The sequence below is a fragment of the Taudactylus pleione genome, unplaced genomic scaffold (genome assembly GCF_031769625.1).
Source record: "Taudactylus pleione unplaced genomic scaffold, aTauple2 ptg001357l, whole genome shotgun sequence".
Lineage (NCBI taxonomy): Eukaryota > Metazoa > Chordata > Amphibia > Anura > Myobatrachidae > Taudactylus > Taudactylus pleione.
Window position 1 is genome coordinate 223,864 of NW_028285757.1, and position 19,404 is coordinate 243,267.

At 40.8% G+C, this 19,404-nt stretch overlaps 1 protein-coding gene across 1 annotated transcript in view; it reads right to left on the reverse strand.

Annotated features, from left to right (window-relative positions):
• LOC148443004 (complement C3-like) overlaps positions 1–19,404 on the reverse strand; it is a 124,351-nt gene that overhangs the window by 54,285 nt on the left and 50,662 nt on the right. The window contains exons 16-24 of the mRNA XM_088463399.1: positions 17,473–17,547; positions 16,143–16,343; positions 11,578–11,689; positions 9,450–9,535; positions 7,281–7,432; positions 5,502–5,708; positions 5,280–5,340; positions 2,928–3,014; positions 2,621–2,824 (exon numbers count right to left, since the gene is read on the reverse strand). Coding sequence (XP_088319525.1) covers positions 2,621–2,824; positions 2,928–3,014; positions 5,280–5,340; positions 5,502–5,708; positions 7,281–7,432; positions 9,450–9,535; positions 11,578–11,689; positions 16,143–16,343; positions 17,473–17,547 — 1,185 coding nt within the window. The remainder of the gene's footprint in view (positions 1–2,620; positions 2,825–2,927; positions 3,015–5,279; positions 5,341–5,501; positions 5,709–7,280; positions 7,433–9,449; positions 9,536–11,577; positions 11,690–16,142; positions 16,344–17,472; positions 17,548–19,404) is intronic.

The following is a 19,404-nucleotide window of genomic DNA, read 5'->3' on the forward strand; positions in this document are numbered from 1 at the left end:
CACCTGCTGCCATTTTTCTGTACCCTAGTTCCTATGTTTTTGTGCATAGTTGAGTCACTTGACTTTGTTTCCACGTCGAAGGATGGCTTTTTGGACAGAATTCCATGAAGACCACTGCTGGCCAGACTTCTCCGAACAGTAGATGGGTGTATCTGTGTCCCTCTGGTTTCTGCCACTTCTGAGCTGATGGCACTGCTGGACATCTTTCAATTTCAAAGGGAAGTAAGCATGCTGTGTATTTCATCTTATTCACTAAGGTTCCTTGGCCGACCACTGCTTCTATGGTCCTCAACGTTGCCCGTCTCTTGTGATTCTTCAAAAGAGCTTGATGAGCACATCTTGAAACCTGCTTTGAAATATTTGCCTGGGAGAGATCTTGCTGATGCAGTATAACTACCTTGTGTTTTGTTGCTGTGCTCAGTCTTGCCATGGTGTAACATTAAACTGTCTTCCACAACCTCACCTTTGTAACAGCATTTCTGCTGTTCCTCACCCAGTTTAAGCCTCCTACACAGCGGATCTGTTTCAGTTAATGATTGTGCTTAAACCTACATATGAAAATAATGATCATTATCACCTGTTAGGAATGATTGGTTAATCATACACCTGACTATAATCCTACAAAATCCCTGAATTTGTGCAAGTGTACCTAGAAGAGCTGATGCTGTTTGAAAGCAATAAACATCAATAAATACCTAAAAGAATTGAAGGATTTTGAAGGATATATATATATATATATATATATACGAACAAGAAAATGGAGCCAGCACATCCATTTAAATAATAATAAAGGATTTTTATCCGATAGCAAATGGTGAAACATCCATATCATAAAGTGCATAATGAGCATCCGGGTTTGAGGAGACTTAATAGCAGCAGAAATTGCATGGTTTAGCCAAGTCAGATACTTATCATAGAAGCAGCAAAATCAAAAGTCCCCTTCAAATGTACTGTATGGTGCCCGTTAGCAGCCATTTCGGTGCCAACCGTACACCTTCATCATGAGCATAAATACACCAGTGGCCATGATAACCATGGCAACCCCAACACAAATTGGTAACAATACCAACAGATTCTAAATAACTATAAAACTAATATGTAATAGGATCGCCAAAGGGATATATGTGACATTCCTCGTTATAAAGACGTCATTATAAAGTGTTACGGCATACAAGGCAAAAAGGTAAAATCAGGGAATGCAAGTGGAATGCAGGTAAACCAGCAATATATCCCATAGGAAAACATAAAAAGCAGATTATAAGTACAGCATATATATTAACATATAGACAAGATATCAAAAAATTATTATTAAAACCACCGTCAGGTAAGTTTTAACATCATAGAAAACAACTGAGGTACAAACCCTCATTTAGACCATTAGGCACTACACTATTTAGACGATTGATCCAGTAACATACCCTTTAAAGTAGTAATTTGTTACGATCTCCACCACTCCTAAGTGCTGGAATATGATCAATAGGTTGAAAACGAAAATCCCTCATAGTATATTTACATAATGAAAAATGTTTCGCAACCGGAGGAGTGTTGGAGTCCACAGAAGACATTGCCTCCAACATTGGAGAAGACATTGCCTCCAACACCATGTAATATATACCAAAATGGTATATAGTGTTTTATTGTGTTAAAATAAAATCAATTTGCACTTACCTGGTGTTGGAATATACTCTCGAACCAGCTATATGAGGGGAATATTTTTATGCACTTTTTGATCAAGAAGAATTACCCCTAAAGTTAAAGAAACCTTTATGGGAACGTTTACACCTGATCCCGGGTTAATACCAAAAGGTTTCAAGCGGGGAACGCGTGAAAAAGTACTGTATATTTATTGATTGAACGTGACAGAAAGAAACCTTTATGTGAACGCATTTCTTTATTGAGAGGTGAGTCCCAAAAGGAAGACTCCAGATATTTGAGGTGTTCCTGTACATTTGGAATAATCTGCTGTATATTTCTCTTTTGTTCCTGGGTGGTAGTCCTTATCAAGACGGACATCTACTTACAAATTTCCAGAGGACTGCACTTCTTTGGCCCACTCAATTGTTTTTTGTATTGATTTGGAGGTGTGGTCCTCTCGTGGGTGGACTAAGCTGCAGTCTGAAGGGCTCAGGTAGCCTTTGACTATCTATAGTCTTGTATTTATAATCCACCAAAATTAGTAACAGTATAAAGTTGTACAGGTACTAGAATAAAATTGAACATTCTTAGATCACCATAGGTTCCCATTAGTATCCTGCTATGGTTTATGTATCCAGATACTAGCAGGATTAGATTATGTGACCTTAGCTATTTATATTAAGTAAATTACAGTCACAACAATCTATCCTTATAAGGTCAGTAATGTTATAACATTTTAATATCCAATGTTAGATTCACGTTACTTAGAAACCAATATGCATATCACTTATATGTTGTATGATTTATATAGATCGGGCACACACCCTGCAGCCTGCATTAGGCTTCAGCACTGCTCTATTTCCTGCTGCCATCATGACATCACATGTTTGGGGGGCAAGGCTGGCACAGGTTGGCACTGAGCCCTGCTGCAGCACTGACGATAATGGAATACAAACATATGTATAACTTGCATGGAGTGTCTTACCATTTTTGATGTACTGAATGGCTACTTCCCTACGTTGTACTCCTACTCTTTCCCATTGGCCGGTGGAATCCAGGAAAAATGTAGCAATTACAGGAGGACTTGTGCTCATCATGTTCTGTTCTCCACATCCAAAGGGAGCTGAGATCAGGTGGTTGATATTGGCACCATCAATGGATTTCACCACCATTTCACTAATTGGATTTCCTGCATAATATAGAGAACACAGCGATGAGACCAGACCAGGAGATTATAATAACTTTATATCATTTTTACCTGATTTAAAGCTTATAATGTTTTTAAGCCTTACCTTGGATGGTGACAATTGTCTCACTGTCTGTTTTGGGAACAATATTTTTGGAATCCACAGCTGGGATTGATTCTGTTTGTAATCCGCCTGTGTTAAAGACATTTTACATTACCCAACATGCCCTGTGAAAAATGTTGCCTCTTTCAACAAATCCGGAAAATCTTAATTTTAAAAAAATGAAAACACAATTGGCTTTATATCAATTATTTAATGGCAGAATGTCTGGTGTACAGTATAAACATCACTATGGTGGTGCTAGACTTCCTCCAATGCACAGGTTTTTGCACTAAAGTTAAAGCATTAAATTAGGTTGGCTTTACGTTAAAACAAATTGCAGCTTTAAATCTAGCAGCTACTGTAACTCAGCCGGAATAGTTTTAGGGAATCAGTATGACAGCCCAACAGCGGCAGCCCGACAGAGGAGGAAATCCCGATCGTCCTTAGGGTAAGTATAACTAACCTAATGCCCCCCCTAACCCTCCTTTAGGGGTGCCTAACCCTAACCCCCCCTTCTCTGCAGCCTAACCCTAAGTCTCCCTGGGGGTGCCTATCCCTAACCCCCCTCTAAGTGCCTAAACCTAACCCCCCCCTTCCCCTAGCCTAACCCTAACCTCTCAGGGGAGTGCCTAACCCTAAGTCCCCCCGGAAGCCCCTAACCTAACCCTCTCCCGCCCCGTGGCTGTCCGCTCCCGGCGCCCGACTTACCTTCGATCGGTAAGTCGGGTGTCGGGCTCCCGACATAGGTGTAATGCCAGGCATCGAAATGCCTGTCATTTGTACCTTGCCAGGATTAAGCAGTCGGGAAGCCCGCCAGCTTCCCGACTGCTTCCCAGTTTTGGTGTCAATAAATCAAAGACTATTACATTTGGCCTAAGAATGTTTCTTATTAAGAGCCTGTTTCAGAGATATATGCTAATACCATCGCTGCTGTGAATTTGTACACAGTGTCTGTGTGAATATATGCAATTGTCGCAGCCAGTGGGATTTGTATTGAAACGTCCACTGGCGGCTTCACAAAACCAAGCGACTGCAACTTTATTACCATAGCTGTATTATCTGAGTGCAGGATGGCAATATGAGACCTGCCCCCAAATTGGTTGTGACACTCCTGTGTTTGGGCTGCCACTACAGCATTACTTCCCACAAATGGACCCTGACTGTCAATTCCTCTGTAGCCAAATCCTTTCTGCAAAAGGCAATGGTAATATAAATTGGTGCATGCGTATTGCCGCTTAGACGCATGTGTAAACCACTGATAATCACTCAATTGCATAAATATCGTCACTGTAACTATCTCTGAATCAGGCGCTATTTGTGAATAGTGCACTGACTCCCCTAGATACCCATTTGTAAGGTCAGATGGCTAATTAATAAGATAAAAAGCTTGCTTATATTAAGGAAAGTATATGCCTGTGTGTCTAGTATCCATGTCTCCATGGGAATGCCGTCCCGCCCAATGTTTTTACGCAGCCATAACATTAAAGATGTGAGGGTTTGGTTTCTTAGAAACTGAACGCACTCGAACTTAAGGGAAACAAGTGATTCTGAGCCATGGGTCGGGTCTTCCCACCAACTTTGGATCCCTAAATGAGGCAAAACATCATCTTACTGGCACAACACAATATAATATGATCAGCCACATGTTAAACAAATATACATTTATTTTCACACATTAAGGGCCTCATTCAGAGGTAGTCGGAGGATGCAAGCGGTCGCTCAGAAACTGGGCGGCCGCTTGCATCCTGACCGGCCGCCTCTGATTCGGTCGTTAGGCTGTGGGTTTACACCCACAGCTCTAACGACCGCTCCGGTGATGGTCGCGATGGTCAGAGACCATCGCGACCATCGGGGCTTACGACGAGACCCTAGGGTAGGGTCTCACTTGTCGTAAGCCCCGGAGAGCTTCTGGCTCTGTCAGAGCCGGAAGCTCTCCACTGACAATCAACATCGACAGCTCGCCCCCTTTGGAAAGAGACTCGCTACGACCAGCACTGTCGGTCGTAGCAGGTCTCACGCATGCGCACGAGGGTGCCGGCTCCCTCGTGCGCATGCGCACTTGACAAACATCGAGGCGGCCGTGCGGTCGTAGACCGTACGGCCGCCTCTGAATAAAGGCCTAACCTGCTTGGTTTGTTAAACTGTGCATGTTCTTTTTAAAATGCAACATAAGGGTTGGGGCCCAAGGACAATTCTATCATGCACCACTTTTCATGATGGGCTTTTCCAAGATTGTGTGTGCTTGACAGGCAGTTTACTGTATATTACTGTACTTTACTGGGGCCTTCATGTTGTTTTGTATATTACTATATAATTATACAATTTTAGTAACTGAAAGTGAGAAAAAATACAGACCTTTTACTTCTGGATCTAATACTACTGATTTCAAAGCCACTGTTACAAGTTTTCCTTCCGGCTGTAACAGAAAGAAGATTTATGCATCTGAGATAATTAGTGGAGGCTGATTGACGATTACTTATATGCTATTAGCAAGACATTTATAATTTAGAATAATAATTATTGTTTGCTACTTTTTTGATTTTTTTTGAGAGCATCACAGCTATATCTATTACTCACCACGACCTTCAGCTTCTTCTTGACAGCATCTGCGACTATCCGACCAGCTGCCTTCACCTCCACATCGTGGTTGCCCAAGGTCAGGGGCACAATGATAAAAGGGACAGCCAGTGATGATTCCGGTTGAACGGTAACCTCTTGGCGGAATTTCTTTTTAGCAGTGGAGAGACTGCAGAACTCTTCATTATAAGTCCACTCTATGCGCACCTACACCAAAGACAAAGAATGAACTTGAAAGGCATAAGAGAGATCTGAGACTGAAAACATTTATTTCAGCAAACGTGACTGTTGTAAGGCAGAGACTCATTGTACTTTTTAAGACTGTATGGGTGGGATATTTCATTAGCAAATTTGCCTTAAAACAAACAAAACTTGCTCTATTTGAAAGTTTACTGCAATACATACGATGAGCCATATGTATTAAAAAGGACAAGAACAGATATAGGAGATATCAGCAGAGTAATCCCCATAGAATTCTATGGGGCTGTGATGTGCCTATACATATCGTGCTCTGATAAGTGAATTGAAAATTTGCTGCAATACATGTGTCCCCATAGGTATTAAAAAGGTCTACAGCAGATATCAGACTTATCAGCAAACAACATAGAATTATATGGAGCTGTGATATACTCATATCTTGATTGGCAGCTTGCACATGCACCTGCGATGGCCATATTAAGACTCCCGGGTCATAAACCCGGAAGTCACTTCATCGCTGGGACAGATCTACAGTATATCACAAGAGCTGCCCTGGTAGGTAACTATTCATTCATACTGATGATAAAAAAAAAATATCAACATGCATGCAAATACAGTAGGAGTGGGATGTATCGCTGCCAAATTGCGATATGTGATACATATTGCTCTCTTTTACCTGCATACCGGCATCTGTTATCATTGGTATACAGATACACTTACCTGCCGGGACAGGTCTTCCAATAAGAGCCGACCCTTGCATTGAGAATACTTCTGTGTTTATGATACAGGAGTCCTATTGCACATGTGCAGCCTTGGATGCACATGTGCAATCATTAGGGGGATGGAGAGAAATCCCAAGAATCACTTTCTGTGAATTTTTGCATAAAGAAGCCAATAGGCTTCTATAGGTACCTCCATCTATAGATAGTGTTGCCACTTATGCAGGGGTCCAGAAGTTATGCTCTCCAGAGCTGGCTGCAAAAAATCATATTGCAGCAACATAGAAGTCTATGGGGATTGCGGGTTCAAGGCTCCGCTATGGGTACCACATTTTTAACTTTGCTACATCCCGCCATATGGGAATAACACTACACTTTATTTTAAAGAAGAATACAAAAAAAAGAAACTAGTGAATAGCAATCAGAATAACAATTATCAGCTGTGGAAGTTTAAGTTTGAGAGACAGCTATCCAGAGATAACTAGTGGGGGATTTATTGCTACACCCCAAATGGCAAGTGGGATGCATTAAGAAATAAACCTCCTGTATACCAGAGAATGCCTCAGTAAAACCCATCTTATTCTCCCTTACTTCCCACTCATATAACATTGTCCCTCAAAATGAAATCTAATTTCAGCTAGTGAGTACATGCACTTGATCCGCTTTCAGCAAGGAACATCAATGAGCTTCCCAACTTCTCCAAATGGATTGCAAACTTTTGTAGCCACACAGACACCATCATCTTTGCTCAAATATCTAGGTAATTCCTTGATCACCCAAATAATTTTGCACAAAAATAGTCACTTGGCAAAAGAGAATCTCCAGTATATGGTTGACTCTAATTGTTCTTATTACTATAAACCGGTGAACTTGCCTTATGCTGGGTGTTCCCATAGTTGTAGAGAATGGCCCGTATCTCCACCTGCTCATTCCTCACCACAGAATATGGCAGCTTCAGGTCAATGAAAAAGTTCATCATCACCTGGATCTCATGGGGTTTAGACACACAGATACCTGTCAATGAAATAGCAAATTATAGAAGAAAACAACATATTTGAGGACCCATCATCCTGGTACTAACCATACACAGAACATTATGCGATGAATTACCGGGATGGCCGGCAGGGGTGAAGATCCCGACTGCTGCTAAAGATAAGTACCCCTAATCTTTCCCCCCCCCTAACCCTCCCTTAGGGGTGCCTAACCCTAACCTACCCCCCAGTGCCTAACCCTAATCCCCCCTCTAAGTGCCTAAACCTAACCCCCCGCCCGGGGGGGTGCCTAACCCTAACCTCCCCCTGGGGGTGCCTAACCCTAATCCCCACTCTAAGTGCCTAAACCTAACCTCCCCCTTCCTCTAGCCTAAACCTAACTCTCCAGGGGGGGTGCCTAACCCTAATTCCCCCCCGGAACCCTAAACCTAACCCTCCCCCCCTCCACGGCTATCCGAACCCGGCGCCAAGCTTACCTTCATCCGGTAAGCCAGGTGTCGGGCTCCCGGCATAGGTAACATGACAGGCGCCAGGATTTTGGCGACCGTCAGTTGTACCTTGCCGGAATTAGACATTCGGGAAGCCGGTGGTCGGGATTGCATCTGTCGGCTTCCCGACTGCTTCCCGGAATTACCTCATCCTAATCTTAAATGATACAGCACATATCCTACTGAGGAATCACCAACCTGATGAAATGACATACACCTCTTTAAAACATGGAATTATCAGTCTGATTTATATCATACACATTCTACATACAGAAACGACATCCTGGGAACTATTTATCACAATCCACATTTGTATGCTGGACTTGATATGATAATTAAGCCCCTACTTGCAATGGAAAATGTTTACTTTTGCATGCATGAATCATTGTTTGGGCACTGGGACAGAGCTACCAAAAAAGCCCTATCCTGGCCCAACAAAAGGATAGAAGCATACTGATAGCTTCCACTATCACTATGCTTCTGGGTAGAGATCCAGTGAGAGTACTGCACATAGCCTTTGAGCTGTTCATGCACCAGTTTGAGATAGTGTGTGTGTGTGTTGGTGTGTATGTGTGTGTGGTGTGTGTATGTTGGGGTGTGGTTGTTCTTGAGGATACCTATTTGAAAAAGAATGCAAAAGTATAGTCCCTAGGCTACTATGTGCTAACACCAACAGTAGATGGGGGCTGCTTTTGCGATTGGAAATGGAAGAACCACAGCAGACATCCCCAATATCTGATGCAGAGCAGCTTCATACCTCCAGGGCATTCTTTAATTTTGCAGATGTCTGGCAAAAATTGCTGTTTTGGGGGCAATTGTCACAAAATTGCTTTCATAAATATTAAGGAAAACAAGGAACAAGGAAAACAATCCAGATCCTCAACTAAACTCATCCAACAATATGGGCTTCACTTTGCTGCATTCCCCAAGAGGAATACAATACGATCCCACAGTCATAAACCTGGAAGTCCTCACACCACAAAAAACAGCTCTTATAAGAGCTGTCCTGTGTAATTTTAATCTTAATTGTACTCGTACATGTATTGTACATGCAAGCAATCAGTGGTGGGATGTATCGCATTCAGAATGCAAGGCTTGATGCATCTCACCCCAATGTCATACACTTCTTAGTTGAGGAATCACAACCCTGATACTACTGTAAATTAGGGATGTGCAGGCTCGGAGTAATTCGGATTTTCCCACCAAATTCGTATTTTTCCCGCCAAAATTCGGCTCTCAGAAAGAGGCAAAACATCATCTTTCATGGACAAACATCATGATTCCTGGACAAAAGTCCATGAAAGATAGTGTATGTCCATGAAAGATGACGTTTTGCCTCTTTCTGAGACACAATTTTTATCGGGAAAAATCAGAATTTGTTGGGAAAATCCGAACTAATTCGAGCCTGCACATCCCTACTGTAAATCACATGTCGTATCTTCCATACAAAGGTAAAAATGTCTGGATCCACAATCATAGATGTCCAGCATGAGGATACGTTATAGGGATCCTAAATCATACTGTACACATCGTAAATGAGGGAATGCTTACCTTTGTTTTCAGACAAACTTACTGCCAAAACCTCCCATGTAGTTATTGAATCTTTTAAGAACACACTGAGACTCTTCGATGAAATTCTGTTAAAAAAAATATAATAAAAATTTCTAGATTGATTCAAAGACAGGAAACAATAAATGTCCTGGGGTACAGTCTTAATTTTAAATTCCTAATGAAGCAATACATGTCATGAAAATGGGCTTTTCATAGAGCCTCAGATGCGGCAGTCATTGACTGTCTCACTATTTGTTCTTGTTATGTATAATATATATGTAGACATACTATTTTAAACAGTACACTACCCCTGAGGTGTTACAATTAATAAAGTGCATCTTTTTATCTTCAAAAGGGTGTTATTTGCACAATAATGTGACTAGATAGCACAAGCAGCTTCTGCTGATTAAAATGATATGTGGCCACTCTACAGTTAGCGTCCGCTGATTGGCTAATGGCTCTGGGAACTGACAGTACCCACATGGGGTCTCAAAAGTCACTATCTGGGTAGCAATGCATGTGGTCACACATGCATCGCTGCAATGCATTTCTTATCTTGCCAAGACCCGGGGATGCTACGGAGACCAGCGCTAGGACAGAGGTGAGTATAGGAGTTTTTTTAACAGGTAACCCATTGGATTTCTGCTTGGAGAGGGGGACCAACCAGCTGGCAGCAGGTAAGTATGTGTGAGAGTGGTAGGTGTATGTAATAAAATTGCACTTACTGCGGTGTGTGTGTGTCTTGTGGTTTTTTCGCCATTTTTATTACAACGGGGGTACGGGTGCTGACCGCCTACTGGCACTTGTAGTTCCAAAGAGCAGGTATGCTGGCACCGGTAGCTCCACAGTAAAAAACAATAGTTGCTATCTATTTTCTCCACTATTAGCCCCGTTCCCACAGCCCAGGGCTGCAGGGAAGAGCAACAGACATCAGCTTAAGCCTGGGGTGCTCGGAAGAGGGGGACCCCTTTATTGGGTGGTCTCAATCTCCCCTGAGATCCCTGGCTTGGGCTGACCAGCTTGGGGTGATAATGTTTTGGCAGTGGAGACCCGGTGAAAGGGTCCCCTGGCTTTGGCATTACACACCAGACGGATTTGAGGCCGGTGCTGGTCTTAAAAATAGGGGGACCCATACACAATTTTTTCCCCTTATTTTAAAAACCAGGAAAGGCTCAGCAGCCCAGTGCTGGTTCCTAAAATACGGTGGAACCCTACTCATTTTTTCCCTATATTTTTAGGAACCAAGACTGGCTAAGCAGTCCAGGGCTGGTTATGCTTTTTGGAGGGAGACCCTACATAATTTTTTTTTATATTAACCCTTATAGATAGTGTTTTCATGCAGAAACATACATAAATCACACTGATCTGTGTATGTTTTTGCCAAACTCACAGCTCAGGAGGTGGTCTATTTGAAACTTCAATTTAGCTGCGAGTTTGCTACAATTACACCCGAGATTGTAATCTCAAATCTTGGTTAATTCCCAAGTTGTATCTCATTCATGAAAAGTACTTCAGAGTTTGGCAGATGGTGAGTTTACAATCTCACCCAAGTCTCTCTCTCTCTCTCTCTCTCTCTCTCTCTCCCTCTCTCCTTGTTTTGCCATCTGCCTCAAATGTAGAGCAGCATCTTCACTTTCTATTTTGGCCACTAAAGTGGTTTGAATTATTGAACAGGGCTGTCTAATCTGTTATTGCACAGAATTACAAAGGGGACATTAAGTGCAAGTTAGTGCGCCTTGTTGTTCTTGACACTCTAGATTACATTGTACACCTCCAAAGCAATGGGTGACAGGGAAACTTCACAGCTGTTCTTTCTGTGTACGGTTCTCCATATCATGATCAGACTAAACAGTATGGCAACTTAGTGTTTAGATATAGTAATAATGTATGCCCTATCAATTATTTTAGTGTTATTTGCAAGTAAATCAAGTATATCATATTTTTTTATCTAAATATAACTGCTATAAACAGAATACGAAAACATATAAAATAATAAAAAAAATATTATTTACTTTCATCTTGGAAGAATAGGTTCACAAGCATCCAGAATTGTAAGGGACCCATTATTCACTGATTAATGTTTTAAACATGTGAAGTTTGTGGATTTGTAAAATAATAGAATATTTACCCTTCAGCATCTGGTCTTTCATTCATTATCTCAGTCTTCCAGAGCCAACTTTCCGGAAATTCTGTTCTGGATAGTATATCAGCATCTTCAATATACTCACTGTCTTCATCACCTGGAATATATACAAAATGTTTTGTTGACTTTGTCTGCTCTCAAGATTAGGAATAAATAAAGAGTTAAGTGTTATAAATCGATTGACTAAGTGAAATGTATCCACAATGTATAATTTCATTGTTGTCTTAGTAAAGAGTAGAATATAACCTGTGTTAAAAATTTCCATTCATAGCCATAAATAGAGAATGACTGCCAATTTACTAAACTAGCAATTAAGACTCCTAACTGGCCAGATCTGAAATGCAGGTTGCAATGTGTTTTGAGTGGGCAATTATAACGCCTACTGGACCAAGGGCTCTGTCCTCCCACAGCTAATGGGCAACAGCTTCCTTATCTTTTGAAGTAGACTTCTGAATTAAGATGCTGTCATTATTTTTCTTGCTGGAAGAATGGAATCGCTATGGAATGCTACCGGATCAAATATCGACAGCGGCAGCTCGGCAGGTCGAAATCCCGACACCTTGAAGTAAGTACCCTAACCCTCCCCTCTCCCCCCCTAACCCTCCCTTCAGGGTGCCTAACCCTAACCCCCCCCATGGGTGCCTAAACCTAACACCCCCTCCCTGCACCCTGAACCTAACCCTCCCGGGGGGGTGCCTAACCCTAACTTAACCCCTAGTGCCTAACCCTAACCCCCCCCTCTTCCTCTAGCCTAACCCTAACCTTCCCTGGGGGGCACCTAACCCTAAATCCCAGGGGTCCCTATACCTAACCACCCATTCCCCCAGCTAAGTGTATTCTTACCAGGCAGAGAGGATGATTGGTCCAGCATCCTCGGCATTCCAGTGTTGGGATTAACATAGGCGTCTGTATTTTGACACCTATATTAAATTACTTGCTGGGATTAATCTGTTGGGATTGAGACTGATGGCCGCATTATAACTACATCCCACAAAAACCCACATAGCGAACAGCCTTAATCCCTTCATTTAAATCAATTTTACAATCCAGAAGATTCACATGACTTCACTTTTAGAGATGACATAAGGTCCATTAGGTTGATTGAAATCTATTAACCATTTTTCTTTAGGAAAAGCTGATCCAGGCCGGGGAATGCAGCATATTCTGTTGTGCTCTACAATTGGTATATGAGGCGTCCCCTTTTCTAATTGAACTCCCTAACAGGAAGTCTGATATTCGCCCTCCTTTAATAAATATCTAGCAAGCAAAACATCAAATAAATAAAATTATGACATTTTTTATATCAAATTGAATTATTAAAATGTTACAGCAAGGTGACAGACAAACAAAAAAGGCAAACAAGACAATTACTTGCATACCACAATTTGATCAATGTTGTTATACACTCCCCCAATCCACAATAGCACTCCCAAATGGGCTGAATCTAATTTTCCAGTTGAAACTATAACTCATCATTCATGGGGAGAGAGCACCCAGCTAATATCAGAATACCCTATTCACAAATAAAAATATGTTCTTTCCACCATAACAAGGCAATATGCCAGAGCACTGCGACCGTTCACTGCCACTAACTCAACTTCAAACTACACCGCGAGAACCCAACAAAAATAATCATATCACTTAGACGGCCTTTCAAACATCCTTACTCTCGCACCTCTGCTGAGGCATGAGACGTAAATGGATTCTGAACACTGAAATGGTCACAACCCCATCCTTACTCTCACATCTCCGCCGAGATATGAAAAAATGAATGGAATCATATTACTGTAAGACAGTCACAACCCCGTATTTACTCTCACACCTCCAACGAGGCATAATAATGTAAAATTAATCATATAATTGTAAGGCGGACACATCCCCATGCTTACTCTTATACCTCCGTTGAGGCATAATGATATTAAAGGAATAATATCACTGTAAGGCAAACACAACCCCATACATAAGCTGGGTACACACTGACATATATATTGGGCAATCAATTGATTGGCCAATAAATCGGGTGCCTGTCAGCCAGTGTGCGCCAGCGATATGTCTATGAATGACATTGTTCACAGACATATTGCAACAGATATATCTGTCCATCGGGCACTTGCAGCAGAGACTGCGGGGAGGGGGATGGGACATGCCCCCCAGCCAACGGGACCTACGACCAGAGACAGATGATGGTTGTTCAGTGTGTATGAATAATCATCAGATGCAGATATATCTGTTCAGTGTGTACCCAGCTTTACACTCATATCTCCACCGAGGCTTAATGATAAGTCAATTAAATCTTAGTACTGTAAGATGGACACAACCCCATCCACCTCCAAGGTATAGTATGATAAAAGGAATAATATCACTGTAAGGCTGACACAACCCTGTGCTTACTCTCATACCACTTCTGAGGCATAAAAGAAACAATCCCAGTCCAACCTAGGCAGAACAAAATAACCTCTGCTGAGGTATAATGATGTAAATGGAATCATATAACTGAAAGATGGACACAACCCCATCCTTAGTTTCACACATCTGCCAAGGCATAAAAGAAACAATTAGGCCAACAATTGGATAACATGCTACTAAGATAACAGAATAAAACAGATTGCCCACAACACGCAGTAAAATTTAGCATTTTGTACACCCACAAAACCTAAAGAAAACAATACACGGTTACACCAAACAAATCAACATAAGAACATACACAGATTGATTAGTAACAAAGCTGACTGATAACCAGACCAGAGGAAAAAACAAAAACCATAAGAAAATATATATAGAAATATAGTAATAATTGCTATTTGTAGGGAAAAAACAAAATCTCTCGCATCTCAAAGGCACCTCATTAAAATGGATTTACCTATCAATAAAATTAATTTCATTATGGAGGGAATCCAATTTATACTAGAAAATATATATTTTTTAAGGTAATTATTATATACAAAAGATAGGAACTATGATGGGTACCAAGTTCGCACCCAGTTATGCAAACCTATTGGTCCCATTGGGAACAATACTCAGTATGGGGTGATGGGTTGGTGGGTTTGAACTTGGTATCCTGGCACAGGTGCATTGATGATATTTTACTTATTTGGAAAGGAACCCATGTGGACCACACCACCTATTGTGAACATTTTTATATTAATGAGGTTAATATTTCTCTTAAATTTTTATATTAATCAAAGAAACTGCAAAATTTCCTTCAAAAGTCAACATCAACCTAGTTGGCTTAATGGAATTCCTTAAGCCAATGTGGCACCTAACCCAGATGAGGATTATAGGATTTCAATGAATTGCTGAATGCTAAACCATCCTCACCCCTAATTCTAAATACACAAATGTTAGTGTTAAGGGTATCAATTCTGAGATTAATGACCTTTGATCTAATACCCATATTTATTTTTGCTGTAACTTCTTATTCCTGATTGTGCAGGCAGATGGGGCAATTTGCGCCATATTCCTCCTCTCATTCTTATTATAATGCAATTATAAAAAAATGCTCCTATAAGGAGGCACATAGAGTGCACTTACTATGGTAGATGCAAGTAATTGCTGATGACTAAATAGCCATATTTGCTCTGCAACCTGTCTGTATCTTGACTGCGTGAGTTTGCACCTTTTTGCAAGAACATTTCTTATGAGGAATTGACTCCCATTTTACATCCACCTCTTGAGCTAAAATTGAGTTGTGTCTATAATAGGGAAGCTGTAGATTTTGGTCACAGGTGGAAGCATTGACTAACCTCATGGAGAATGGATGAATACAAAGTAAGCCCAAAGAGACCTTGAGCTCCATTGTGGTGAGAAGTGAAGGGTGGGGGGATCTGAATATATATATATTTTTCCTCATGTACAAAAACTTGACAGGCGGATAATAATTCTGCACTACAGCTATCTGCTATATATATATATATATATATATATATATCTATATCTCATTGGCAGAGTAAAAATTAAGTGGCCTAGAATATCTTGTATCCTCTATTAGTCCTCCAAGATGGCTCTGATTGAGTCTTAACAAGCTTCAGAGAAAATATCGAAGGCATCTTGGTATAACAGCCTATATCCAAACTCAGAGCCTTCTTGGTTCTATGTTTTAAGAATCCAACATAAACCCTTTGGCACTATAACCTAACAGACCAATTCACAAAACCCTATAGCAGATGAGCATTATGGAACCTTCCTATGGAGCCAGTGGGCTGATATTGAACCAAGGTATAGCAACATGTATGGTACTACAAGTGGTCTGTTTCTTTGTATTCAATTAGAAATATTTTGCCTATATGTGGCCAACTGAACAATGCAAACCTTTATCAGGGATAATTAGTGCATGCCAACTCATGCATACTGATAGGCGGCCACTATATAATGGATTGAACATTATTTCTGGATGTGGAATCACAGTGATGTGCCTCTTAAAGGGGCATTGTCAGTACTTATTAAACAGGATCCCAATAATCAAAACATTGTTTTCCACCTTCATATGTTTTGTGTGTCTCTAATATGTTTTGTTTCAAAAATATTATGTACTCTGTATCATGTCTCCTTACTTCTTGCTAGTTCATCATGATCTTTCAGTTCCTTCTCAGTTGACTTCAGCTTCTCAATAGCCTTGCAGCAGTCAACGAAGGCATCAATGCACTTCTGTCCATCCTGTATGAGACGGGAGCGATGCTCACAAGTGTGACCCATGGCATTAACAAGCATTCCATGTTCACAGCACGTCTTCTCGTGTCCTGAGTATTGGGAGGCTGCAAGATGGAGGCAAATAATTGGCATTTTATCTGTAAATCCACCTCACACCCCACAGAAAAAACTAAAATAGCAAACAAAGAATATAAAAATGTAGACAGGTACAGTAAATAAAAAAGTTGACCATTTTGGAAGTTATAAAGACTGGTTATTCCACTTGACCATTTAATAGTATGTTCTAAGAAAAAGATAGTCAACCTTTGTGCAATAAGACCTTGATATTAAAACTGAATCACATAATTAATAACACATACAATAATCATGTAATTAGTACAGTTGAAAAAAAAAATCCTAGACAAAGCAATATAGTTTTATTTCTGACTGTGTTGACCCAGAGGATTGCATGTTAAAACTACAGTGAGACAGTTGCCATGTTTTTGCCTCATAATACGACTTTCAGTAAGAACATTTTTCAGAATGTGCTCAGAATTATTCCCTGGATTTGTTGCCACAATAATGCAATGTAACAGCTCTAGTAAAAGTGTCTGTTCCTTGCAAAATATGGCGTCAATCCCTTTTTAAATCCAGGCAAGCACTTGGCCGTCATCACCACCTTCATTGGTAAAGAATCGTATAGTCTGACTTTCCTAATAGTGACTAGCTCCTTTCCTATTGTGACGGAAAGGTCATTACTGAACCTGCATGTGTAGGCCATTAACGGCACATCACAACACCCGTTATAGATATTGTTTCCTTAAGTTAGGCAGGCATCTTGCCATTTTGTCAGTATAAAGTCAAAGGTTAAGGGTATATATTGTACATTGATTTAATATGTTGTTACAATCAGTCCTGGAAGTTTACCTCCTTTTCCTCAAATAAAAGCTTGAGAAATAAATAATAGCCAACAAACTATATGCACTAATAGTGTCACCTGAAGCGTCTGTTCACCCTTCATGTGTCTTTCATTTATTGGTTTGTGGATACATTCCTGCAACATTCACTAAATGCATTGCTGTTTGTGTTTGTGCTTTTGAGTGTGGATTTGCAATCATAAAGGAAATAAATAATGAGGAAGTAATAAAAATAAAACAAAATTATTGGTAGCATTGAAATGGAGAGGGGGGGGGGGGGGTGAAACAGAATTCATTACATTCATCCTAAGCTGAGCAGAAACTATCTGAGCTTTACCTTTATTGTCTTTTTGCTGGATCAGCGCCGCTGATGAACGTCGTCTGCGCTTTAATTTTTTTGGACATACAGGTTCTGTGAAAAAGTAATACAAGACAGACATGAAATGGGCGACAGTGTAAGAACGTTATCTGTTACCTGATCACTAACATTAGTGTTAGGGCTCCAATTTTACTTAAAACAGAAAACACTGACATCCCAATGACATAATATTGGCTATGATAGATATGTCTGAAATCCGAAGATAAGCTCAGGGTTTCTGAAGAGAACCAAGCCCTGACTCAGGTCCTCCCAACAAGTTCGCATCTCACAATTTCCTGGAAATGTTGGATCTTGCATGCTTTATATTGTATATGACTCCCTCCCTCATGATCAAGCATCATTTTACACAGGAGAGTGTATGGGGAGTGTGATGGCTGTACTTTTGCTTCAAATAGAAACCATTAGGATGCCCTTAGATTAGAGAGTTGTAGTAGGTAGATGCTGTAGGTGGGAAGGGTGACTGCAAGTATCTTTGTCACTGTGTGTATGGCACGGTGTATGGTGTATGGCATGGTGTATGGTACGGTGTATGGTGTATGGCACTGTGTATGGTGTATGGCACGGTGTATGGTGTATGGCACGGTGTATGGTGTATGGCACGGTGTATGGTGTATGGCACGGTGTATGGTACGGTGTATGGTGTATGGCACTGTGTATGGTGTATGGCACGGTGTATGGTGTATGGCATGGTGTATGTTGCATGGCACGGTGTATGGTGCATGGCACGGCGCATGGTGTATGGTGTATGGCATGGTGTATAGCATGTTGATAAATCTACACTTTTTGGCAGTAACTTTTCCCATTATATTTAATGTTTTCTTTAAGATTATGAAATTCTTTTTAGATTTCAGGTGCCCTGTCTTACACCTTTTTTCTTCTTGTCCTTGTTAAACAGTAGATTTTGAAGTACAATGGCTGCCAGTACTAGTATTTTGTTGATCCTTCTCTTCTTCTGTCGACTGATCCATGATTGATATTTTTTTATACCAGGACAGAGGTACTCTAGTTAACTGCCACCGCCTTTATTTGTGAATTGTGGTCTTGTTACTGCACTTTTATGCACTAAAAGTCCATGGCAAAATACACAGTTATCTTCTGTAACCTCACCTGCTCCACCTTCTTGCCCTGAATTTTTGGGTTAAATTTACTAAAGGTTGATATTTGGTCTACGTTGGTTTTTGATTGATTTTTCATCAAGTTTGTAAATCTCATATTTACTAAAGTCAAAATCGATAACAAATTGACCATTCCTTTTTATTTTAGAACAGTTCATAACATCGGACCAACCATCAATACTTTTGCATAGACCACAATAGAAACCAGAGATTTACTATCGGTTGGTTTAGAAATCAACCAAAAATCTACCAGAAATTGATATCAAACTTATCCAGACAATAGACCTGCCTGAGGCAGGTGAGCTCGGGAGAAGCACTTTGATCTGTGCAGGCTTCTTTTTTGTAAAAAAAAGTACATGGGATCCCCCATTAATCCGTAACCAGCCCTAGACTATTCAGCCTGGGCTGGTACAGAAAATTTGTGGTGAAAAACTCAATAATACCAATTGGTGCATCCTTAGAGACCAGCATCACTGACACCATTGAAACTTGCACCAGACCTATGGTAGGTAGAGTGTCTCCATCTTACCATGGCTTCCTAAACCTGTGGTGTGTGTCTATGTATGCAGCTGCTTTCTGACCAAAACATGTTTTCCTGCATTTCTCACCAACATGCCCACTGACCAAAACATGTTTGCCATTTCCGATTCCATGCATCTTGATCACATGATCACCTTTGTCCGTACAGTCTTTGTGACTCATGCCCCACAGGAATGTTTAGGGAATGTCTTCAGGTTCTCATTTTTTCACAATTCACCTTTACAGACCACATGGT